General features: G+C 31.2%; 1 protein-coding gene across 1 annotated transcript in view; it reads left to right on the plus strand.

The window, feature by feature from the left end:
• Positions 1 to 27,014, plus strand: part of LOC122511957 (laccase-5-like) — a 77,939-nt gene that overhangs the window by 42,063 nt on the left and 8,862 nt on the right. Inside the window, exons 4-5 of the mRNA XM_043627534.1 lie at positions 15,987 to 16,260; positions 25,782 to 25,986. Coding sequence (XP_043483469.1) covers positions 15,987 to 16,260; positions 25,782 to 25,986 — 479 coding nt within the window. The remainder of the gene's footprint in view (positions 1 to 15,986; positions 16,261 to 25,781; positions 25,987 to 27,014) is intronic.

Below are 27,014 nucleotides of genomic sequence, written 5' to 3' on the forward strand. Positions count from 1 at the left end.
TTTGAGCTCGTTAAATTTCTTTAAAATTTATTCGCGGAAATACACCAGTAAAAATATATTTTACTTTCCATCGTTAAAAATTCAAAAAGTTTTAAGTTGATAACCATTTTTTGGGTTTAAAAATTTTTTTTTGGACATTAGACTCCATACTAACTGCTACATTCACAAACAGACCTGTTCATGGTAAGTATTCTACCTTTCTTAAAATTTGTGCTACTTATGATTACATATTTTTTTGTCTCTTTTATACTTTAAAAATATAATGCATTGGTTCCTGTCATGGTCGCCAAATATAACAGTTCGTTTGTAATAAACCTTAAATTTTTAATATAATTGCTTCCTCATGAGAAAGTATTAGAATACAAAAAATTATCAAATTCGATTTTTTGACATATCTATGCTATTTGACCTCAGGAATTAAAAAATCACATTTTTAAAAAATTGCACTCCGTATGTGCGCGCGGGTGTGTATAAACATTAGATTTTCATTAATATTTCGAAATTATAAAGAGCTGTAGGGATTAATTTTTTTTAAATTGTAGGCCTCACGTGCGGACATAGAATAAGATTACTTTAAGATAAATTAATAAAGTTTAACTATATATTTTGAACATTTAATTTTGCAAAAAATCGTTTTTTGTCGATACCTTAAAAAAATGTTAAGGCACATATAAATGTTTTTTCTAATTTTGTGGAGTTTTTTAGACGCATCTTTTGAGCCCTTATTGGACGTTTTTCATCCATATTAGCCGGAGATATTAAACTTTTAAAAATCTAAAATTTTTGAAAATAAGTCATTTTTAAAAAATTTTATTAAGAAATGTAGAAGTAACTTTAAAAGTCGCATAACCAACTTGTAGAGCATTAAAAAACGGTTCGATTTACCTATTTTGGAACCTAATTTGACAGAAATTACGAAATTATTGGTATTTTAAAAACCACAAATTGTAAAAAAGTCTTATTAAAATTTTTTTTTAAGAATGGAAGTAACTTTTAAAGTCTTATAAATAAATTATAGAACTTTATAAATCGCTTTGATTCACCTATTTTTTACTTAACCCTTAAACCGCACACTGCCGAATCCATCCTTAAACCGCACACTGGGTGTGCGACACCCAGGGACTTTTAAGTGTGTTTTCCAAGCTGAAATAGGATATTTTCTTTTGGAAAAATTATCTTATATAGCTCAGTACATCTATTTTGAAGGAAAATAGGTTTCATAATAATTTATTTAATTTTAATAATTAAAAAAAAAATTTTTTTAAACTACTGAAATTACCTCAAACCGAAAATTAGGTGTCAGCCACTCATAAATTTTTCGCTTTCAACTTCATAAAGTTTTCAAATACGCAAAGATACATGGGAGACAAATATTACTCACGGAACATAAACTTAAGTACAAAATGTACCGTCCAATAGCGACACATGTTTAATTTTTGCAAATATAAACGATATATTGGTGTAAAAAGCAGGAATATGGGTGTCGCACACCCAGGGTGCGGTTTAAGGGTTAATTGGATCAGAAATACGAAATTATTGTTATTTTAAAAACGAAAAATTTTGGAATATATCATATTCAAAATTTATAGTAGAAATAATCTTATAAAAGCTGTTATGATACCTTTTAAAATCTAACGTGAGAAATATTATATTTCGTACAGAAAAAATATATATAGATACTATAATACTGAAGCGCGTTCAGTCTGCTAGTCTCGTTCAAAGTATCCACCGCGCACACAGTGCCGCGTCGCGCCTCCGTAACAGTCCCCACCACGCGACTAACCGCGCTAGCGACCAGACTTTTATATACTTTGCTTGCACTTAAAATTTCCTCAGTTCGCCGTCGAACGGACTCAAGGCTTGCTTCGAGGACAACCGACAGCGAACTCACTTTCGTTTTCCACCCTTAATACATTTTCTAGCTGGTGAGGTGCTATTCCTGTCCGGAAAATATCCTTCCTTCGCCTGAGCAAGAAAACGAGAGGTGCTATTCCGTTCACTAGCTCTTGCCTAGTTTTCTATCTCTCTTCACGAATGCATCTGTTGATCCGTGAGTGCTCCCAGGAGAGACTAGCAGTCACTCACTAGCCCTGCTTACCGCCCCAAGTGAAGTGAGGAGCTATTCTTTCAAGCAGAGTCTACAATGAGAGAAGGTGCGCATCGATGTTCATAGCTATAGGTATACTAAAGCATGCTGTGGTATATCTATAGCTATGCTGCCGTCCAAAGTAAGAAGATACATAAGCGCCAATGTCGCTTAGGTGTTTATTCTTATGTTTACACTATACAAATTTTGACCTAAGTGACAATGGCGCTTATTTATCTTCTTACTTTGGACGTCAGTATGAACATTGATGCGCACCTTCTCTCATTGTAGACTCTGCTTCACTTGAAGCGATGCTGACGAATTGTTTCTTCGCCTCAGGAACTTCCTGGGTTAAGAATCGACTTTACAGAGACTTAATTATTTCGGTATATTTATTATTGGACAAGAGGGTCAGCGGGAGTACTGACTCCTCACAGACGAGATTTATCCCTAGCGAAATTCTGCGAAATCGACTCCCTCTAGATGTGCACTACCTAGTAGAAATCTATGAATATATATAATTTCTAGTATCGTCCAATAATGATAATCGGGAAGTAAATTCATGACCAGCTTCGGGAATAATTAAATCTAGTAACGCTTATCTCATCCGCGGTAACGTAACGTGTCGTAATGTACAAAAACGTAAAGTAATATAAACTCGTTATTTTAAATACTAGTCAAAAGATTATATAGAATATTAGCGAAACGGTAAATCTACGTAATTCACTAGCGTAATAATTATTGTATTAAAATTATTAACTCTATCAATCTACGTTAAAGAACTAGCAAACGATATTTAATTAGTAATATTTCTACGATTGATAAAGTAAATTAATCGAAAAAAATATTTATGAGGAAGCAAAGTGTTCATGAAATGAACACAATAAATTCATCATTTAACTTGACAGCGGTTTTTTATAATTATGTTGAAAACTTAAGACCTAAGGTAAGTAAAAGATATGTGACCATTATTAAAATTAAATTATAATTTATTCAAAAATAGCCTATGTTGATAGTTGATACATTGATTTTTTACATAGACTATTTTTATTTTTATAAAGTGCAATATCCCACACTCATATTAAGTGTTCGACGATGACAAAATATATAGTATATAGGTGGTTTCCCAACGTTTTTCCGAATCCAATATCACAAAATCATTTTTCCCCACAAGTAATATTCACGAAAGCAATTTCTTTTTATTAATTGTTAAACATGGAATATTCTGCAGAAATTGTGAATATAAAATTAATAATTAACGGATATGTATATTTAAAATCAAGAGAACGAAAAAATAAAACGTATTGGGATTGCAATCAACTGCAGGGAAAAGCATGTCAAGCTAAAGCAGTGACAATAACAAATGGTTGTGAAGTAATTGTGCTTAGAGGGCCAAATGAATCACCACATGAAACACATCCCCCAAATCTTAAAGAAGGTTTCAACAAGTTTTTTATTTAATTCTTAAATGTCACAATTCATTTGTAAATGTAGGCGAGGCAGAGGTTATAAAACATCGTTTGAATCGAACAGGCTCCGAACACCCTGAACAATAACCTGCACATATTCTTCGCACTGAACTTGTGAATTAGATACTGATAGCGTGATGATAGCGTGACTGGGGGAGGGGGTTGTTGAAAATCTCAAAAAATTGCGTGATATTATTTCATTGATTATTCATTTATTTATTAGGATCTTCAAACTTTAGTATTAAAAATTGAATAAAGTAAATTCCCCTTAAAAAATTGTCTTCTACTTGTTACATTCAGCAATCTAGACTTGACTCTATTAGTCTTGTTCTGCAAGCCGGATAACCCTCTCCATCCCAAAACAAATTCACTATTCGACACATTTCATCTTTTACTATCTCTCCACCAAACTTTCCCCTTCCATTCCATCCTTCCTTGCTGCTTTTCCTCTCTTCAGCCTGTTTAGTGCCTCGTTCACTTCTTAAGAAGGAATTCCTTACTTATTTCTTTCTGTGACATTTCAGGTCACTTTTTCCTACCCCTTCCACTTATTCCACTATTATAACTATACTTCCCTTCGTTTTTTCTTCCCACAATTTATCCTCACTGAGAAAAAAAAGGATTAAATGTAACCAAGTTTTACTTAAAATCAACCGAGCGATGCTGCTGCTATAGAACTTGCAATGTATATTAATTGCAGTAACCGATAAGATACGATTATAAATGGTTAAAACTTGTTAAGATTACTCGGTTAAGGTTGCAACTTAATCGGTAGGACATGATAGAGGCGGTCAAATCCTATTGAGCGGCACTGTATTACAATAATGTTATACTGCACTTTAAATTTATTTAAGGGGGAAGTCTACTGTCGAAACATTTAAAATTGCCGTCGTGGCACTCCTTCAAGCGCAAGCCCGTCCTTTTTTAGGTGCTCAAACTGTGTACACTAGGGTGCCCAAAAAACACGACTTTTAGTTTTCTTTAATGCTACCTTAAAATATTGTTCCTAATGGAAAAAAATTAGACACGTATTTTTTTATTCTTTTCTAAAATCATTTTTAAAGGTCGCGCTAGCCCATTTTTCTTTAAAACACGGATTTTTTCCATTTTACTATTCTACAATAGTTAAAAATAGTGTAAAAAAAATTTCTATCGATGCAGAACTATTTTCATGTTACTGCTAAAAGTTTTCAATATTTAAGACAAAAAATTAAATTGTTTTCAGGTCATACAAGTCTTTAAAGTAAGTAAATTTTTATATGCCGTGTGTAAATCTCAGCAAAATGTCAATTGATATTTTTTTAATGACGAAAATTGATGGAATTTGCTAAATGATACAAAATATTTTACTAAAAATAGTTAATAAGTAATTAACCCCTTAGCAGTGTAGTCAAAATAAGCTTTTCGTGCCACAAATGTGCAAAAAAAAATTTTTTTGTAATTACTTGATATTATTATATTTTAGGTTTTCGGGGTCGCTGAATCCGAAAATTTGATCAAAATTTAAAAATTTAAAATTGCGGCTCTAAAATGGCGGCTTAAAAATTTAAAACTTTCCGTATTTGACTAAAAATACTCTCTTGGGGGTTTTTGGGGTCGCTGATTTCGAATATTTGGTTAAAATTAAGAAATTAAAAATAGCGGCTTCAAAATGGCTGCTTTAAAAATTAAAAAGTTTCCTGATTTGACTAAAAATGCTCACTTGCACGGAAAGAAAAAGTCCGTCAATCATTAATAGACTAGTATATTACTTTGAGACGGGACACAAAATCATTGAATGCATAACATACTTTGAGTCACAATCAGTGACGAGTTGCTTGCTAAAATTTAGAAAACTGTCATCAATATATAAAACTCGTTCACTAAAATTTAGAAAACTGTCTATTAAATTTTCTATGACTATCAAAAGCATTCAAAAAATTCAACTTCTTTCAGAATTATCCCTAATTTTAGACACTATTTGGTACAGAATGAACAAATTTTTTTCGTTGCACAGTTCCGATATTTTATTTACACTCTTAGACGCTTTAGACCAACACATTTTCGCACTTATAATAACTACACGTAGAAACGCACACTTATAACACTTTAAGTTTAGAAGCGAACTGTTCTTATATACCAAATAACAAAATTTTTCACAACTTGTGAGAAATGATTTTGCACTAATAACTACTTTTTAATTAGCGAGAAATATAAAAGAAAATATATTTTCATCGAGGTCAATTTCTAGACGCAATTCAACTGCAAATTGTTAGTTAAGTTAAATATTCACATTACACATAATAGTATATAGGGATATGTATAGCAGACAGCAAAAACACATGGACTATAGAGAAACCGGAAGAAATGCGCATCGGTACACTGCGCAACAATGCGCTAGTGAAGAGCGCCGATTTAGAATACGAGTCAACTAACGTTTCACAAACTTTCACTAATGATTCGTAAACATTCAAACAGCCATTGATAACAATTCAGCATTAAATCTAAAACAATTGGTCACATACTGGCATTCTAATCAATCCATGACTCGTTTTCAATCGTTAAGTAAAGTTAAGTAACCATCAACGGAAAAAGAGTCCCGTCTCAAAGTAATATACTAATCCATTAATGGTTGACGGACTTTTTCTTTCCGTGTGGGGGGTTTTTAGGGTCGCTGATTTCGAATATCTGGTTAAAATTTTATAATTCGAAATATCGACTTCAAGATGTCAACTAAAAATTTAAAAGTTTAAGAATGTGGTTATAAATAGTTATTTGATTCTTTTGGGGTTTATATTTTTATATATGTATAATATATTTTACATATATTATATTTTTATATTTATATATATTTACGCAAACTATTTAAAACACCGCTCTTAGTCGAATCCGGATTCACGACCTATTTAATTTAATTACTATTATTAAATTTTTTAATATAGATCGATTTTGAGTATTTTACAATGTTTTAAAACATAGGACATATTAATTCCTATGCTTTAAGTTTTAAGAACTAATTTGAGAACTTTCAATTTTTTTGTCGCCATTTTGGAGCCGCCATTTTGAATTTTTGATTAAATATTTGGATTTAGAGACCTCAAAAACCCCCGAATGAGCATTTTCAGCCAAATTCGTAAGCTTAAAAAAATTTTTGGTCGACATTTTTAAGCCGTCACTTTGAATTTAAAAATTTTAACCAAATATTTGAATTCAGCCACCCCAAAAACCCCAAGTAAACATTTTTAGTCAAATCCGTAAACTTTTAAATTTTTTTGGTCGCCATTTTGGAGGCGCCATTTTGAATTAAAAATTTTTGACTAAATATTTGGATTTAGAGACCTCAAAAACTCCCGAATGAGCATTTTCAGCCAAATTCGTAAACTTAAAAAAAATTTTGGTCGCCATTTTGAAGCCGCCATTTTGAATTTAAAATTTTCAATAACGGATTTGGATTCAGCGACCCCGAAAAACCGCGAGTAGGCATTTTTAGCAAGATTCGTTAACTTTTATATATCTTTTTTTTCGATGCCGCTATAGCGGTCATACACACTGGCGGCACGAATTATTTTTTCCTCTATAGACGTCAAATACTGTGAAGGGGTTAATAAACTTTTAACGGATTTTACTTATCAGAAAATATAAAAAATGAATGTAAAACCGTTAAAATAGCTACCTCTGTTACTCACAGTAATATCCAAACACTTTAAAATCACGCAATATTGTTTCATTTTTATCTTTTTGTAATTGTTATATACAAACAAAATTAGAATTTTTAATTCATATTACTATGTTTTATTCTTTTACTTTTTTAATTAGGTGAATTTTTGGAAGTTATTTATGTTGTGTAAATGGTTGTTTGTCTTTGTTAACAATTTTAAAAATTATTTCATGGTTGATGCTTAATTTTCTTAACCTTAGAAAAAAATCCAGGCTTCATTTTCAAGGTGACGTTTATATTTGCATAAAGAGTGTATAAAAGTATGCGTTTAATTCAATATTTATTTACAATACATGATACTTCGTGAAACACTTGAGTAATTTTTCTATCACTAATTAATTGCCAGGTTAGTTCTTTTTACGTTATGTTTTTCTGTTACTTTTAAATATCATAAACTAGTTCATTAAACTATTCATTGCGCCTAAATAAAAGAGTGAGCGAGATATGTACAACAGAAAATGTGATTGATACGGAAAAAAATGCAATTGAGGAAAGAACAGATAAGAAAGCTTTGAAACCGAAGAAGGATGGGATTTTATCACAACAGGTCGAAAATTTTGATTTTCGCGATCAAGATAACTGTAAAGAGGATTGTGATGAAAATGTTGATGATGATGTTGATGATGATGATGATTATGAAGATTATGCTGTGCCTTCTAAAAGTTTATCACTTTCGAAATATAAGAGGAAAAGAAGAATTGATGTTATGTCAGACGAACTTTGTGCTGTTTTAGATAGAACCAAAAACCACTTGTTGTACACTGGGACAGTAAAAGATTAGAATCCTTAACATCTAAAGAAATAGTCGATCGCTTGGCCGTTCTTGTTTCAGGCGAACACAACTTTAAACTTTTAGGTATTCCAACAATCATTGCTGCAACAGGTGAAGCTCAAGCTCAGGCAGTATATGAATTATTATTGAAATGGAATATTGCAGACCGCGTAATAGAAATGTCGTTTGATACAACAGCGAGTAACAGTGGTTCAATTTCTGAAGCTTGTACTTTACTCGAAAATAAATTAGGCAAATCTCTTCTTCCATTTGCTTGCCGACATCATATTTTGGAATTATCTGTTAGTTCAGTTTTTCACCTTCTTTTTGGTCCTTCTACTGGACCGAAAATTAAACTATTTAAAAAATTTCAGAAAGAATGGACAATAATTGATAAAAGTAAATATGCATCTTGTTTAGAGGATACTGATATATGTTATGTTTTAGCTCCAATTCGTGATGACCTTATCATCTTTATAAAGAGTCAGCTAAAAGAATTTCAACCGCGAGATGATTACAAAGAATTACTGCAATTAGCACTAATGTTTCTTGGTGAAAATTCAACGAAACCTGTGACTATTCTTGCTCCTGGAGCGGGCCATCGGGCAAGATGGATGAGTAAGATCATATATACGTTGAAGATTTACTTGCTTCGAAAACAGTTTCCTTTGCGAAAACCTGAACTGGATGCTTTGCAACAATTTAATATTTTTGCTATTCTAATTTACCTGTAAAATTGGTATACCTGACAAAAAGCTACTTTAGCACCTGGCAATGATTTACAATTTGTGAAAGATATCTTAAAATACAGAAGTGTCAATTCAAAAGTTTCCGAAGCAGCATTTAACACAATGTCCCGACACACATCCGTGCCATGGTTTCATCGTTAAAAAAAAGAAGGCTCTCAAAATGTACCTTCAAGAATTATTGTTAACAAGAGTACAATAATTAATTAACAGTTAGATAACTTTGTTACAAAGTACACAATTGAGCTAATGCAAGTTGCGTTAATGGAGACTTATAACTCGATTTTAACGAAAAAGAAGATCAAAAGCAGTATCTATTACAAGTAGTTGAAAAAAACCGAAAAGAGCTGCCTGATCCAAAAAGAAAAAAAATTGTTCGATCATTTTCTTATGTTTCTATTACCCACGTTTCGTAAGTTTAAACAATGTTTAATATATGTTTTGTTTTAAACAAGTTCTTCTCATTAAATCTACATTTTTCAAATTCGAACTTCATTAATTACCTACAAAAATGTCGCGGTAAGTCATACGTGTCATATAGATATACTTTTTTATGTATTGCAGTTTATAATTTCATTCATGCATTTTAAAAAAATTTTACTATGTTTTGTTGATATTTCAACTGGTATGGTTTCAATTTTTATACTTTCTGATGAGTAAAATCCGTTAAAAGTTTATTAATTACTTATCAACTATTTTTAGTAAAATATTTTGTATCATTTAGCTAAATTCCATCAATTTTCGTCATTAAAAAAATATCAATTGACATTTTACTGAGATATTTACACACAGAATATAAAAATTTACTTACTTAAAAGACTTGTATAACCTGAAAACAATTTAATTTTTTGTCTTAAATATTGAAAACTTTTAGCAGTAACAGGAAGATAGTTTTGCATCGATAGACAAATTTTTTACACTATTTTTAACTATTGTAGAATAGTAAAATGGAAAAAATCCAAGTTTTAATGAAAAATGGGCTAGCGCGAGCTTTAAAAATTATTTTAAAAAAAATACGTGTCTATTTTTTTCATTAGAAACAATATTTTAAGGTAGCATTAAAGAAAACTAAAAGTCGTGTTTTTTTCGGCACCCTAGTGTACATGAAATCTGACGACTGGGTGATCTAAAATAAAAAAAACAAAATATGGTTGTCATCTACATAGTATTGACACATGTCTAATGAAGGATTTTGTCGATAAAAAATTTTGGTGCAAAAAAAAATTCTTGAAATTTTTTTTACATTTGATTTTATTATTGTTTATAACAATTAAAGAAAAAAGATATCGACAAAATCCTTCGTCAGACGAGAGTCAATACTATGTAGATGACAATCATATTTTGTTTTTTTGTTTTAGATCATTTTAGATCACCCAGACGTGAGATTTCATGAACACCGTTTGTGCACCTATAAATGGACGGACTTGCGCTTAAAGGAGTGCCACGACGGCAATTTTAAATATTTCGACTTAAAATTTTTTTTACAAATTCTTGAATAAATAATAAAGATGACGGTTTAATTTTATTTAATGTACCAGTCATATTTTGTAAGAAAAAAAATCCGCAAAAATCGGCCTATTTTTTCCCTTGTCACAGTAGACTACCTTCTTAAATGATTATCAGATTTGTAATCAGCAACCCCAAAAACCTCTAGATACCAAGTTTCATAAAAAACCATTTTTTTTAGAAAAGCAACATTTTTAATATTTTGTTTATAATCTAATCCCCCCACTTTTTATTCTTCCCAATTGAGGGTCCCAATCAAATAAACTGTTATAATTCTCTGACGCTCGGATTAGTTGACCCCTGAGTAAAAATACACAGTGGAATAGAATTTCACTTTTTTATTATTTCTGGGATCGCATAGGGTGACTTTTATAGGTTTTTTGATGCTGAATACGAATCCGTAATCAGAATTGTTCCATCACCCTAGGTTTTCGAGAAATTTGACCTTGAAAATAGAAAAAAGTACGTTTTTAGGATACTTTTTGGTTTTTTATCAGGGTACAACAATTTTTTCTAGGGTTTTTATGATATGCGTACAAAAGCTCACATCCTCCTCAACAATCTCCAATTTGAACATTTTAAAAATATCTATTTTTTGATGAGTTATCTTTGTTTTTGTTCAATTACACAGCCACACAAAAAAAAAGTTCTGATCTGGGGGTCTCACTATGTAGACTTTATGTTTTTTGGGTCGCTGAATCCGAATCCGAGGTCCACTTAACCCCATCAGATCAGGATATTGACATAACCTCAAAAAACCAATACTGAGGTATCCCTCCTCTGCATCGTAAACTTCTTTCCTACTTTTGCCATGAAGGCATAACTTTAACCTAGAAACTAAGCCGAGAATTCCTTCCCCACGGGGAGGTGTCCTAGTCGCAAAAACTAATTTTAAATAGGTCAAAAACTTTTTGAGATTATAGTATCACAGAAATGCGATTAAATTTTAGTAAAACATTTACAGTAAACCATTTCTAGATTATGAAAAATTCAGATTTAAAATTAGCGACTAGAGGAAACACCTGAGTACCAAGAACCAAGAAAATCTGAGAACAATTTCATCGTGAGTCATATTGGATACACCATTTTTAATTTTTTAAACCCAACATCAGATTTGTATTCGGCGACCTCGAAAATTCCCACGGAGTAGCAAGTTTCAATCGATTTCATTCATTTAAATATATTTTGTCCACCATATTGGATCCGCCATATTGAATTTTTATAAACTGACATCATATTCGTAATCAGCGACCCCGAAAACCCCCGAGTAACGAGTTTTAAGTAAATACGAGGAATTTTTGAAAATTTCGTCCACTATATTGGATCCGCCATTTTGAATTTTAAAAATCTGATGTTAGATTCGTAATCAGCGACCTCAAAAACCCCCGAGTAACAAGTTTCAAGGAAATCTGAACAATTTTTTTTTAAATCCACCATTTTGAATCCGCCATTTTTATTTTTTTATATATTCAATTCTTATGTTATTAAAGTTACTGAATTCAAAAAAACATTCAGAAGAAGCAAAAATTCAGCTTTATTTATAGAAATTAAGTAAATTCTCATAAAAATCAGTTTCTCAAACTTCACCCCCACACCAAGCCTGTAAAAAGAGAACACGAACTAATTTTTAGGTTGGACAATGTTTTTCTCTTTAGATACACCTTAAGGAAGAAAACCTACCACATGGCAGTCCTGGCAATCAAATTTTTTTTTCTATGTGCCGGTGTAATTCTTCAGCAGTTTCAATTACTTCTATTTTCTTCTTCTTTTGGGAATAGGGGAGAGTGGGGCAAGACGGGGTACCGGCCTTATTTAACAAACGAATTCACCAATCACGATTATATTTTACATAATACTGCACCGAGACGATAGTTTCTTGTTTACAAAACCTAAAAGCCATGAGAACAAATCTTGTAATTTAAAAAAAATTATCTTGTAATTTTTTTACTTTTTTTAGGAGGTGTTTATTATTTAATAATAACAGTTAATGAACTGTATAAATTTTTGTCTAACTGTCAAGGGTTACAGAAGAAGAGAAGCATGTGTTTTTTTCTTTGTTGAATCGTAAATTGTAGTAATTAATCGTTTTATTCAATTTCGTAGGTGCGGGCAAGATGGGGTAGGGGAGAGTGGGGCAAGACGGGGTTTACAAATTAAGCAAAAAAAAGAGAAATAAGAGAAGTTAAGAAAACTACTAAAATCAAGACTGAATAAAATAAGAGTGACCAAAAAGAAAAAAGCTTGTCAGGTTAAATCATCAATTAGCGATGGTAAAGTGGAAAATACACCTGCTGCTGTTTCTGTCTGCGGCCAATGGGCTCACTGCAGTTATGCATGAAGATGAAGATGCAACCTTTACTTGTGAAATTTGTCGACAGAAATAGGTTGTTTTTTTGTTAGTACCTCATCTTACCCCTTAGGGTACCCCATCTTACCCGCCGGTGGGACAAAATGGGGAGATTTGCAATTTTTTCAATATTATTAATTATAAGCTTTTTTAAGAAACAGATGGCTTTTATACGCCTTTTTTACGAAAGACTGATTCCCAAAGATGATAATTAAAAATAATAATAAAATATATATTCGATAATTTTCGTTTTTTTGCGCTTTAAACCTTAAGTACCCCGTCTTGACCCACTCTCCCCTACATCCCAAAATTCCTGTCGCGCTGACAAAAAGAATGTCTGCAAACAAGAAAAACATGGCAGATCTCGACTCCTAATTTAATAGAAAGTATTAACTAAACACTTTAAAATAGTGTAATTTCGGTTCTGACCGCTACAAACATCTGAGAATAGAATAATCTTTTTATGACGATCTACATTAAATTCATTTTCAATAGTATAATTTAGGAAACTGGATACACTGTTGGCCCCTTTTTTTGTTCCTTTTATAGAAAAGAAAACATGTTTCTCTTCTCTGAATAAAATACGTGGACGTTGCACATTAATAGAACCATAATATGTATAGTCTTTTGAAGAAAACTTTCGAAACACTTATTGCAAACGTCAGTTTTCAGTAAACGGAATGAAAAGTTTAAATTATAATTAAAATAATTTTCACACGTGGCTTGACTTACTGCAAATGTCGTTTTTCCAGTGACAGCGGAATAATAATCCAGAAATAAATTATATAAAATGCACAAAGTTATTTCCGGATTAATAAAATATAATAACGAAAACAATTGAGGAGCTGGATCGAAGAACCGGCTCTTCGCTCGAACTCACGCAGAAGATAGTCCCTTCGTCAGTTATGTCATGAAAATTTAAAACTCAAAAAAAAAATATTTAAAAATTATGACGTTGTAGAGGAGAAAAAAATACATCTTTTTTCTATTTACAATTTTTTTCTAGAATGCAAGTTATTAATACTAAAAAATAAAAACTAAAAAATTTTTTTCTGAAAAATTAATTACCTTTTGATAAATATATCGTCATTTCTCAGTCAAATATTAATGAAATGAACCGATTTTTTTTAGGCTTGCACAATATACCTTACCGAAGCCCACAGGCCAAAGTAAAGTCCAAAAAAACAAATTGTTTATTAATTATTAATTTTGAAAGTTGTTATTTACAACAACAGGAATTTCAATTTTCAACGAGAAAAAGTATGCGACGAAATTTCACATTATGAAAACTTTTCGCGAGAAAGTTTTTCCTTTATTATTCAGGAAGTTTTTCCAAAAAGAATTAAACCGATTCGATGAGAAATAAAGAAAATAAAAAAAAAATAGCGAAACAGTATTTTCGTTCGCAGCGAAAACCCTGTTCGGTAGCCATGTTTATCATATGACTTGTAACGTACGCACGCACACATTTCTATTTTACACAGCAGCGTGAGTGTGTGAGCGTGCGTAAGCTACGAGTCATATGATAAACATGGCTACCGAACAGGGTTTTCGCTGCGAACGAAAATACTGTTTCGCTATTTTTCTTTTATTTTCTTTATTTCTCATCGAATCGGTTTAATTCTTTTTGGAAAAACTTCCTGAATAATAAAGGAAAAACTTTCTCGCCAGAAGTTTTCATAATGTGAAATTTCGTCGCATACTTTTTCTCGTTGAAAATTGATATTTCTGTTGTTGTAAATAACAACTTTCAAAATTAATAATTAATAAACAATTTGTTTTTTTGGACTTTACTTTGGCCTGTGGGCTTCGGTAAGGTATATTGTGCAAGCCTAAAAAAAATCGGTTCATTTCATTAATATTTGACTGAGAAATGACGATATATTTATCAAAAGGTAATTAATTTTTCAGAAAAAAATTTTTTAGTTTTTATTTTTTAGTATTAATAACTTGCATTCTAGAAAAAAATTGTAAATAGAAAAAAGATGTATTTTTTTCTCCTCTACAACGTCATAATTTTTAAATATTTTTTTTTTTGAGTTTTAAATTTTCATGACATAACTGACGAAGGGACTATCTTCTGCGTGAGTTCGAGCGAAGAGCCGGTTCTTCGATCCAGCTCCTCAATTCTCATGTGTAATGTGATTCTTGGTGTGGGATGGACAAGCAATGCTCTTTAATTACTGTTTTTACCTCTTCTGTCAGTGTTATGTTATGGTTCATATGTTCTCCTCGAGAATTCTCTAAATGTCCACCCGTCAGTATTTTTTCTTGAAAAGTAGTTATTCTTGATTTTCCTATTTGTAATACACTGATCAAAAACTGTTTTCAAACTGGTAAATTGTTTTTATCAGTTGGAAATAGATACATCCAGGACACTAATCTTTGACGCTTCGTATCGTTCATTTTATTGGGGTTCTTTGTTCTTCATCATTGAGCTAAGTAAAATGTTCTGTTTATTGTAATCCCCAATATTACAAAACTGAGTGAAAAGTTTTTCTTGCATTTTACTTAAACCAACAATATCAAAGCAAGTGTTTTAATATTGTTGGTTTTAGTAAAAAAAGAAAAACTTTACGCGCAACAAGACTGGACATTACAACAATCTTTCTTTGAAATCACTTTTTCTAAAGATGAACAATATTTAGAAGATTTACAGAAAATTAATAAAAAATTGTTAACTTCTTTATTTATTATTAAAATTAAAAAATATATAAAATTATTATTATTTATGTGTAATTTTATTTTAAAATTGATTTTTAACATTTCTTTTTGTTAATAACAAAATAATAATATCGTACAAGATATAATTTATTACATAAAAATCTTTTTAAAAATTAATGTAAGTGCATGCATTTCCGGGATGCCAGGAACTTCATGACCCAAATACTGTGTGCCAAATGCCGCGATGATCCCAATACCGCGATAATTAATTAACGATTTAGAGAAATATCTATTCATTAATTTATTAGAATTTACTACCTTCTTTGACTTTCTTTTCCTAATCCCCATTTTGTTGTATCTTTTATTTAATGTATATTAAAAACATTTTACATTTTTGTACGATGACAGTGAGGAAACCAGGATCTGTCAAACTTATACGTTAGATGAACAGGTATATTCGCATAAGAAAATGACTTACCGTATTTGGTGAAAACGTGTGCATTCTATACGGGAATTTTAAGCTGGAAATATACCAGCAAGATCACTGTAATATTACAGTTATATTAAGATAATATTACTTGCTACATACATGGATGGGTATTATTACAATATTGTACCTCCATGTAAAAGTAGATGTACTAAAAGGGCTAATATCTCAATATATGCCGTTAGTGGTTAATTGCCTTTCTTTTGTTATAGGTATCAGTGGACAGCTGGCAATGCTGGAACACATTTCTGGCATGCGCATACAGGTTTACAGAAAATGGATGGACTTTACGGAAGTGTTATTGTCAGACAACCTCCAAGCAAAGATCCAAATAGCAATCTTTATGATTATGATCTAACCACTCACGTTATTCTTATAAGCGATTGGATGCACGAGGATGCTGCAGAAAGATATCCTGGAAGATTAGCAGTTAATGTCGGACAAGACCCCGAAACAGTTCTTATTAATGGAAAAGGTCAATTTAGGGTAAATATTAATTCTTTATACAACTTCATAGTAATAATGATTCTTCTCACTCGTTTTTTTAAAAACAAATCAAAATGATTAGAATATTTTCCTCTACTTAGAAATGTTATAATATGAGATCTTAATGAAATCTCCATATGTATATGTGTTTGTGTCTATTCCTTTTAACGGTAATATGTTATACCTTTAGTATAATGCCTCTATGCATATGAGTACAGTAATATCCATTACAGTCATTTCATAAAAGTTAAGAGCTCATTAGGTTCGTATTCCCCGAAGTATGAGCTTTCGATTTTGAAGAAATTTTTTCATTTTGGTAAGTAGGTAAGTAAATTTAAGAAATGAAATAACATCTTATACTAAGTATATCAAAGTTTTATTTATCATAAACGAAATTTTTATTGGCGCAATTAGTATTTTTACTTACGCCAAATAAAATTTATTTGTAACAAAACATATGTATTTGGCTGTGAAATATTTTTTATGGTTAAACATAACACGCCATCTTCTAAGAAGCTTTGGCAAAACTACTGCGAAAAGGTTTAAGGAAAAAGTCCAGAAAAGTACCAGTCATGCAGTATAGTTAGATCTATATGATTATGATAGTTCAATGCATAAAAGTAAAAATATAATTCGCCCTTGATTACTCTTGGATAATTACCGGTCAGCATAGGTACTTATTAGTGTGGTCCGAAAAATTACATCTTTTTAAAATCATATTTTAACAGTGAAAAAATGTTGCGTTTTTTGATCAATAAAACGTGTGCAAAACTGCAGGATTATCTATCAATGTCTTCTGTCGATATCAGAAATATCGAGGAGATATTGCTGTGATATGGATGGGAATATTGCTGCGATATTAAAGGGATATTTCACAAAATTTTTTCTATTATTTAAAAATTTGAAATTATAGCAAAAATTCTGTGAAATATCCCCGCAATATCGCAGCAATATTCCCACTTATATCACATCAAAGTCTTCTCAAAGTCACAGCAATATCCCCTCAATATCGCAGGAATGTCACAGGGATATTCCCTTAGTATGACCAATATTATCCCTTAGTATGTCCCTCACATCCCCAAGAAGCGGACATTTTGACACTTCTCCAGTATTACAGGAATATTCCTGATAGATATCGCCATGACACTCAGGTGATACAGCGTGCTACACTATATAAATTATCATATACACTACCTACGGAAATTGTGCGACCGCTAACACCTAAAGCTATTAAAAAACACACCCGCACAAAAACAGTGATAACTTCGTCAAAAATGAAGCTAAATCGTTTTTTTAAATTGAATTGGAAAGCTTATTACATTTTCAATTTTCACGGTACGCCTGTTTTTGTAATATCTCGGGAACCCATTAATATTTTGTGCTGTTCTTGGTCTCTATTTAAAGCTTAGATTGCAAGGAACAGTCTGTAAAAGTAAAAATTTTTTCATCAACTTTTCCAAATTTTGCCAGGAGTCAAAGTCAGAGTAAGAAATTCGAAATATATAATTATTTTTGTGTTTATAACACATGACATCTCGCTTCCTATTTATGCAATACAAATGAAAATAGTGTTTTTTTATTGGAAATTTAATAAGCTTTCCAATGCAATTTTAAAAAATCATCTAACTTTATTTTTGCCGAAGTTATCACTGTTTTTGTGCGGGTGTGTTTTTTAATGTCTCGAGGTGTTAGCAGTCGCACAATTTTCGCCGGTAGTGTACTATTAGTATACTTAAAAGGAAGAGATTAGTCAACTTGACTTTATTTTCATCCTATTTGTTTGTTTTTCCGTTTTTCAAATTTTTGATAAAGTTTTTGGCAGCCTTCTAATCACTGAGTGACGTGACAGGTCTACAATCGCTTACAAGTATTTGCATGCGAAAAAAGATGACGCTAGTGCGCTAAAACGACGAAAACGCAATGACCCAACTGAAACGTAGGTTCAACCATCAACAATCTCCCCTAATAATTTTCTAACAAAAAATTTTTTTTGTGTTTCGGCAAAAAATAAAAATTCTTGGTTTCTGCTATCGATAGAAGTTGATTATGGGTCAAACTGTCCCAGCTGATAAAGTTGTATAGAATTTCACTTTAATCATTCTATAGAATCATTCAATATAAATTTCAGTAAATATTCTATATAATTTCTATATGAATTCTACTAAATTTTAATGATTTCTAATTAAAGAGAATATAACGGACCCTACGCAGTACTTTAAACTCGTATGACGTTGATGAACTCGCCTTCGCTTCGGATCCGCCTTGACTTGGCTCGTCCAGCATGTCCTACTCATCTCACAAAGTGCCGCTTAGGGTCCTTGTATCACAAATAACTATTTTAAACATTATATTATTGTACACTGAGAAAACTGGAGAGTCAAATTCAGAGGTTCAAAAAGTGTATGTTTCCTTTGCTTATGAAGAGAGTTGAATAGTCCTTCTAAAATAAATTTTGAATTGATAATGGAAATCTACTTGTATATTCTCTCCCATTATATCTGAGGGTTAAAAGTTGCGCAGAAAATGTGTACGATCTGATGCGCGCGAAATTATTTTTCTGACATTTTATGTATTTAATTTAGGGGTTAGGTTGCCATATTTATTCATTTCGCGCCGGATAAGGAAGGGATTTCTCAAGATGGTTAATTTGTCCCTCTGTTATAAACTCATTTTCCCTCCAAGAGAAATGGCACGAATATCTGTCAATGGTGTATTTGAACATTTAGATTGTTATCCAATAGCTAACTCTCAAATATCAACGATTTGTCCCTCCAGATGTTTAGTCCAATACTCCAGTTTTCTCAGTGTATGGTTACTAAGTTCAATGAATTATATATATTCAAATGATTTAAACAATTTTGGACTAAAATTTGTCAGCAATCAAATGTATAATTTAAAACTCATTTTGAACTTAGAAAAGTGATACCCGTTTTTGAATATACTCACAATCAGTCCACGTGAATTCTTGACGAACACCTCTCTCCCAAAACTATCCATGTGGTATATCTACGTCCCCGGATGCTGTTGATGTTCGTAATATTCGTTGGTCGATCGAAAATTGCGGCGTCCTACCGACATGCCATGTGGTCGCCCAATGATAAATCAAAGGTCTAACCGACGTCTAAGAAATTGAGAGGAGATCTAGGTCTAGATTTGGTATAGAAATGTTAAATATAGATGTAAAAGTTATTTGACTTCAAAGATATTTATATTTGTCATTTAGCCGTTTGGTATAATTTTTCACACATTTTATACTATTTAATATTTTCTAAATTTCTTCAAGTAAGCAAAACAAAGAAAATTGTTAGATCAGTCATTTTTCCACTATATTAACGTACTCGGTATCCCAGTAAAGAAAGCAGGATTGGAAGAGAGCGAATAGTATTGGCGGTGAGTTTCTGCCAATACGTTTTCGCGTGAAAACCGTATTGGGGGCAGTCTGCCAATCCTGCTTTTTCACCGTCAATACTGTCCTCTTGAATCTTTCGATTTCACGTTCATTGACTCGATTTGGCATTTTAATCAAAAAGGCTGATTAATTTAATGTGTAAAAATGCTGATAACGAAGAGGAAATATAAAATTTGTTAAAATGTAAATAAATGAAATTTGACAAACTGTTGGTCTATTATCATATGATTTAGGATATTTTCTAGATTAGCGCTGTGACTTATACTCACGGCGCCCCTAGCGCGAACGTCGAAAGCTCCCTAAGTCATGTGGTAATAGATCAACAGTACACACTCAAGTCGAGTCAATGAACGTGAAATCGAAAGATTCAAGAGGACAGTATTGACGGTGAAAAAGCAGGATTGGCAGAATGCCCCCAATACGGTTTTCACGCGAAAACGTATTGGCAGAAACTCACCGAAAATACTATTCGCTCTCTTTAAATCCTGCTTTTTTTACTGGGATATTGACACTGTTGGGAAGCAAGTAAGTGTACTATATTGCGTCTAATGGCAACTTTTACAAATGTCCGAAATTTTTTAAAGAACTAATCCAATCGTGTATTAGTGCCAGTATAACTGACGTATTTACAATTACTTAGATATCGAATAGATGGTCTAAGTCGCCCATTGTACCTCTCATTTTTTGATAGTGGTAGTGATGCACGTTGATATGAGAATATTGATCATATCGCTCATTTCACGTTGCTCGAAAATAGCTTATAACTACTTTGCAAATTGAGAATCTCAATATTTCTTGTTTTGATCATCTCGTATCGTCTCATTTCTCGACTAAGATCTCATGTCAGCAACTGTCACTAGATAAATGACAAATCAGCGAATAAATGAATAAATTTATGAAAAAATTGTATCCTTACAGGTTTTTACATTTAGCAATACTATCTAATTAACACAATATATTTTACATGTTATATTTATTTTCAAAAGTTTATTAATTTTTATTGCTTTTAATTTATTAATAAATATCTTAAATGCAGAAGTATTTATTTATCCATTAAACTGAAAATAATTTTCACTTGTCGTGCATTTTGTTCACTCAGTATCCTTCATTATCATTTTGATCAAAATTTATATTTACTCTCCACCAGTCGTTTGGTGAGAAGTTTTCTAACCAAATTTTTATTTTTTCTATTCATATTTATTACATCTATTTTATATACATTTATATTATATTAGAACTATTTTTGTGTTCTTTTATATTTTTATTTTCATGATATTAATTTTGAAAGCAGTTTTTAAAATAAAATTTGCTATATTGACATTTGTAAATTCGTAAATTTTGACACTAACATAAATATTAAGAAGATGCTCAAAATTTACGATCTTTTGAGAATCTCGATTGTATGCGATGAGATGAGACGAGATTTAAAACAAAACAATGAGATATTTTCTCATTCTTTCTCATTGCTCGTATATCTCGCTCAAATGCATCACATGAGTGGGCACCAACAAGAATTAAGTTATCTATTCGAAGTCCTAGACAGCGATTAGATATCTACTTAGCATCTAAGATGTCAAATAGACTACTCGTCTGTTGCAAATGAGCAGCCGCTTTCTGCTCCGTAGACGTCTAATAGACAACAATTTCGACGTCTATAGACGTCTTGTGGCGTTCTATTTCGACACCTATATAGATCTCGATTTAGATTCTACATAGATTTTGACTGGGTCCTTAGTTGAAACGTTATCTCTCGACTGCATCGATAACGAGGAAGAGACATCCTGAGCACTAACCTTTTATTTTATCGAGTAATTGTCGATATTCCATCTTCACAATCTTTTATAAATTTAGGACCCATAATCACGGCCACACTATATCTAGTCCTTGGTAGGTAGGCGCACGAACTGGTGAAATTAGGTTAACATACATCCTGCTTCGGTCTCGTATATAGAGTTCTGAAGTATCTGCAGAAAGTAATTTGCAGCGCCTCTAGCGGAAATTTTTTAAAAAGAGATGGTGGCTTAACCTGACTTTATGTACGTATACAATGACCAAAGTTTATTTTTAACCAAATATTTTTAATATTATTATTAGGTAATAATATTTGAGAAAATGTCAATTATAATTAAAAGCGGTTTTTAACAAATAGATATATCTATTATTCGAAAGAAAAGTCTCGCGAAAGGTGCTAGATTATTAAATAGTCATTATGTAAGCAAAGTGTCCGAATTCGATAATAAAATTATGTAGTTACTGTTTTGAAAGAAACACCAGGTTCTAAAAGTAAAAGAATATCAAACAAATTTAAATTTCAAAGACGAGGTAAGTAAAATCATACATTAATATTATTTCAGGTGAAGTAAATAATTCTTTTATATTTATTTATATAAATGTCAATTGTTTCTTTTTAAAAACTTCTTTTGTTTATATATATTATTAAATTGGAATAACAATAATTATTTTATTTATCTTAAATTAAAATATTGAAATAAATAATATAAATAAGTTTAATACAGAACATAGATTAAAAAAATGAAATATAATGGTGACGTTTTAGCGATTTAATTAATTTCAACTTTTTAAAAGCACAAAATATTTTAATAAATATAATTTTGATTTAAATACTAATAGCCTGATTAAATATGATTACCTGTCAACCTTTGTTAATTTAAAATACAATTTTTTACAGCTTACTACAAATCTATCAATTTCGGATACGCATTGCGACTGTAAAGCTGGAAAAGTTTTTTAAGCTTGCTGTTGCTGTTTGTCTTTTCATTAATTTTGAAAATGCGATATCAAAAACAAACTAACCAGTGTTGTACAATAAACCTTCAGATTGTCAGTTAGCAAAATATAGTAAAGGTTATATGATAGAAACTTTATATCCTCCAAAATCAATTATCCCAGGAGTTTGTAATGTTTTCAAAATTGACGACGTAGAAAATTTTTCGCTTGAACATTTACAAGAAAATTCAAATATGATTCGAATTAATAAAAGCGAAATTAAATGCATTGAAGAGAAAAATGATAGACAGGCATTGATTCGAGAACAAGAAGAAATTACTACGGAAGTAATTGAACAATTAATAGTCCTGGATGAAAATTCTTTGTTTCCGGTTCATCGTAATTACGAAGTTGTGTCAAATAATTCAGAAGATTATATCAAAATAAAATTAAAGGTAAATTATAAATTCGACTGTGATGAAAATATTAATGATTTTTTATTAATTACTGCCCACACAGAACCGAAAATTTCCTGAAAGTTGAAATTAGCTTGACTGCCACCTTCGAATTCTTTGGTGCAAAGCTTATGAAACTTGAAGTTTTTCTTTAAATGCCCGATGATATTCAATGTTTGATGTAAAAGTTGACTGAACATTGCATGAGAGTTGAAGAAATTTTAAACTTTCATGCAATGTTCAGTCAACTTTCGCGTCAAACATTGAAAGGCAGTCGAAATTTAAAGAATTACTTCAAATTTAAATAGCCTCGTAACTAAAGATTCCGAACATTGCACTTAAGGTAATTTCAACTTTTAGCAAAATTTCGATGCGGTGTGGGTGTAAATAAAAAAATGTTTGGACGTTTGTCTTTTATCCAAAAGCCAATCTGGTTGCTCTCTATGGTTTAAAGAACGGTTCGTTAGAATAACCTGCTCTTCAAGAGCCCACAGAATAAAATCACAAAAGGAAGAGACTGGCGAAAGTTTCTTGAAACTAGTCGCTTGCTGGGTGTAAAATCATGATACCTCGGATTAGCGTTGAAAAACATGATACCTCGGTTTTGATTTGAAAAACATGACATATCGTCGTTTGGTTTGAAGAACATGACACGTCGAAAACAAAAAATTTTTATTGAAATTTTGTTTGGTACCACTGACCGCGAAATTTAAAATGATTTGTTATATTACATTTTTAAAAAATATATGATAAGAGATTAAAATCAAAGTAAAATCTTGCACTTTACTCATATAATTTTAAATATTTCACGACATGAAATTTATTTTAATTCCCTATATTAAAGAACCAGTTGAGACTAGTAGAAATTGAACATGGATCTACTGGTGTCTACTGGTTTTAACTTCGAAATCCGATTTATGTAACTGAAATGAATATCCAATATAAAATTGAAATGGATTTATTCTGGATTGTCCTCTTCAATTTTTGTTTCGACTTGTTTTAACATGGATTTCTAATCTTATAATTTCTACTTGCATTTCCAAGTTCGCACATACTAAAAGTATCAGCTTGCAATTCCAAATACAAAAATTAAGTTTTATTATCTGCTTGGTTCAATTTGGATTCTCGAATACTACATTCTACTTGACATGTCAAATTAAAAATCATCAAGCTAAGTTTAATTTGAATCGGGGATACATTCAGTTCTATGTGGAATTTCAAGTTTAAATTTAAAGAGTTTGATTTATAGCGAATTGGAAGTCACAGAATTGTTATTTTCGCCAATTGTTATTTTGTAAATTGTCATTTTTGCAAATTTCCATTCTTACAAAATATTAATTTTTTCACTGTTATTTTTGCAAACTTGCTTTCTTCGCATTAACAGTCTAAAGAATTGATAGATGCTTCTGCTAATTGTTAATTTTTGCGAAATTGTTTTGTTATGAGTTGTTATTTTTGGTAATTGTTGTTTCGCTAATTTGCATTTCTCGAATTGATATTTTTATGAATTGTAACTGTTGTTATAAAAAATTATTTTACCTTATTCTCCTTCGACCTGACATATTATGAAGCGAAATTATTTATTTCATATAAGTTTCAAATATTTGACACATTTTAAATTTCGCGGTCAGTGGTACCAACCAAAATTTGAATAAAATTTTTTTGTTTTCGACGTGTCATGTTCTTCAAACCAAACGACGATATGTCATGTTTTTCAAATCAAAACCGAGGTATCATGTTTTTCAACGCTAATCCGAGGTATCATGATTTTACACCCAGCAAGCGTAGTGAAACAATTTATTAATGAATAGCAGCTAGGATCATTAGCTATAAACACATGTTATATGAAAAGAGAATGGAGACAAATGATTAACTATTTTTTGAAGAATACACTGGATTGGAAATACACGAAATCGGGTTGTTTATTTCTGTGAGTGAACCTTTTTTGGCCTGCAGTCCTAATGGTATAATTATTAATCTCGATAAATAATTGAATTTTTGGAAATAAAGTGGAAATAAAATGCTTGAAATAAAGTAGAGAAGAAAAAAAGTGTTTCGTGTCTTATTTATTCTTTGATGAAAACAATAATGAAAAGCTTAATGCAAGCAGTGTAAACTACACTCAAATTATGCTATCAATGTAAATTTTATGTATTTATGTTTGTCATTTTTTGTCTATTCATTAGTTGATCATGTTCACATCAAAGTTCAAAGAGAAGAGGAATTTCTGAGTAATATTGTACCAAAAATTGAAAAATTTTACTTTGAATATTTCTTTCTAGTGCTATAAGCCACCTATTTTTTAGAAATTTTCGCCACTAATTGCTGCTCAGAACATACTTCAGTACTCTATAGATCATGCGCACCATCTAGCATGGGGTTTGCTTCTACAGCATGATCACAGATCCAACATCTTTGACAGGTGGTTGTCAGTTTTCAGTCGTGAAAATAATCTCTTGACAAATAATCCCAATTGTTGTTGAACATTTTCGGTCGGTTGATAATTAATTACCAGTAATTCAATAAGTATATGATTGACATAATGTGAATTACTATCTACCAAGAAGTGTATAATTCCCTTGTAATATAAGATATATTTTTACAACTCAACATTTGGTATTATGTCGACTCTATACAATTTAAAGATATAATAAATGAATTAAATGTTAAGTTCGAGTCTGGCCACTATATATAATTTATGATAATAATAAAGAATTAATATAATAAGATTCGGCAAAACTCATTTTATTTTTTATAACGTGATTATTTAAAATCAACGTTGCAGTACATATAATAATTGTATTAATGAATGATGATAATTATAATTGCAATAGTTGCAGTCGATATCTAAATGAATAAATAATAGAGTGTTTTCGATTAATAAGTAAAATAGAAAAAGTTGCCAAAAACTTATTAGTTAAGTTTTTCAGGATCCGAACACAGGTTTCATGACAAATACTCCTTTGGAAGTTTTCACAATTACACCAGGACGACGTTATCGTTTCCGACTTATTAATTCTTTTGGTTCAGTCTGTCCAGCACAAATTACTTTCCAAGGTCACACACTTACATTAATAGCAACAGATGGTGAACCTGTCCACCCTGTGGCAGTAAACACTATTATTTCCTTCTCTGGTAAGTTTAAATTTTAAACATAAATAACGTAAAATATTATTTTAATAAGTACAAATTTTATTTTCACATACTTAGACTAGTAGTGTCATTTGGGGTAAATGTAAACGGAATATTTTTTTTACCAAAAACGTCTATTTTTTTGTTAAACGGTAAAACTAACAGAATTCTTTTGCATGAACTTGTTTCTTTACTTCCTTAGAAAAATTTTTTGGAACACAAGATAATATTAATAAGCCTGAAACTCATATAACTGACTGTTTACATTTACCTCAAGGTTTGCCATCGAACAGCAGCATATTTTGCAATCGACAGGAATAGACCCCGATACATCAGTTTTACTGTATGGAAGTCTAGTCCCCCATCTTCTGGGTGCTGCTTACCAGATGAATGCCATTAGTTTTTTGAGTTTGTCCGCTGTTTTTGTACAGTGCGTCGTCATCTTGACTCCGTCGTCAATATGAACGCCAAGCAATTAACGCTCTTCTTGAGCAGAACCAACATGTCGTCCAACTTGACGACAGGAGCTCTTTTACTTTCATCGTCTTCTGTTATGGGGGGGGTGAATTTGAGGTACACCATCTCCGTTTTAGTCTTCGATAACACTTTGGCTGCCACAAATTTTAATCAATCCTCTTAGTTTTTTTATTTTGTTTGTGATATAATTATCTAGCTAAATACGTACGGATTTTTCTAAATATAAATATTTAAATTTTCTAGACAATTTTAAGAAACGAAATTTAGACAAAAATACGCACAAGATTTTAAGCTGCAGAAACTAATTTTTGTTATTCTTTGGTCTAGCTCAAATCTGGACTGAGTTATAGTGTCCACTGCACGGTGGGGCGATACATTTGTAAAGCACTTCGCCATATAATCTTTCAGACCTTTATTTTTGAAAAAAAATATTTTTTTGTTGTTCAAGAGAATTTTAATACCCTACTGTATTAAAATTTTCTTAACAAAATTTCTATTCTTCAATAAAAATCGATGAAAAAGCTTATAATGTGGTCGGGTCAAAGTGGTGTAAC

The sequence above is a fragment of the Leptopilina heterotoma genome, unplaced genomic scaffold, assembly GCF_015476425.1.
Source record: "Leptopilina heterotoma isolate Lh14 unplaced genomic scaffold, ASM1547642v1 Lhet_92, whole genome shotgun sequence".
In the NCBI taxonomy this organism is placed as follows: Eukaryota; Metazoa; Arthropoda; class Insecta; order Hymenoptera; family Figitidae; genus Leptopilina; species Leptopilina heterotoma.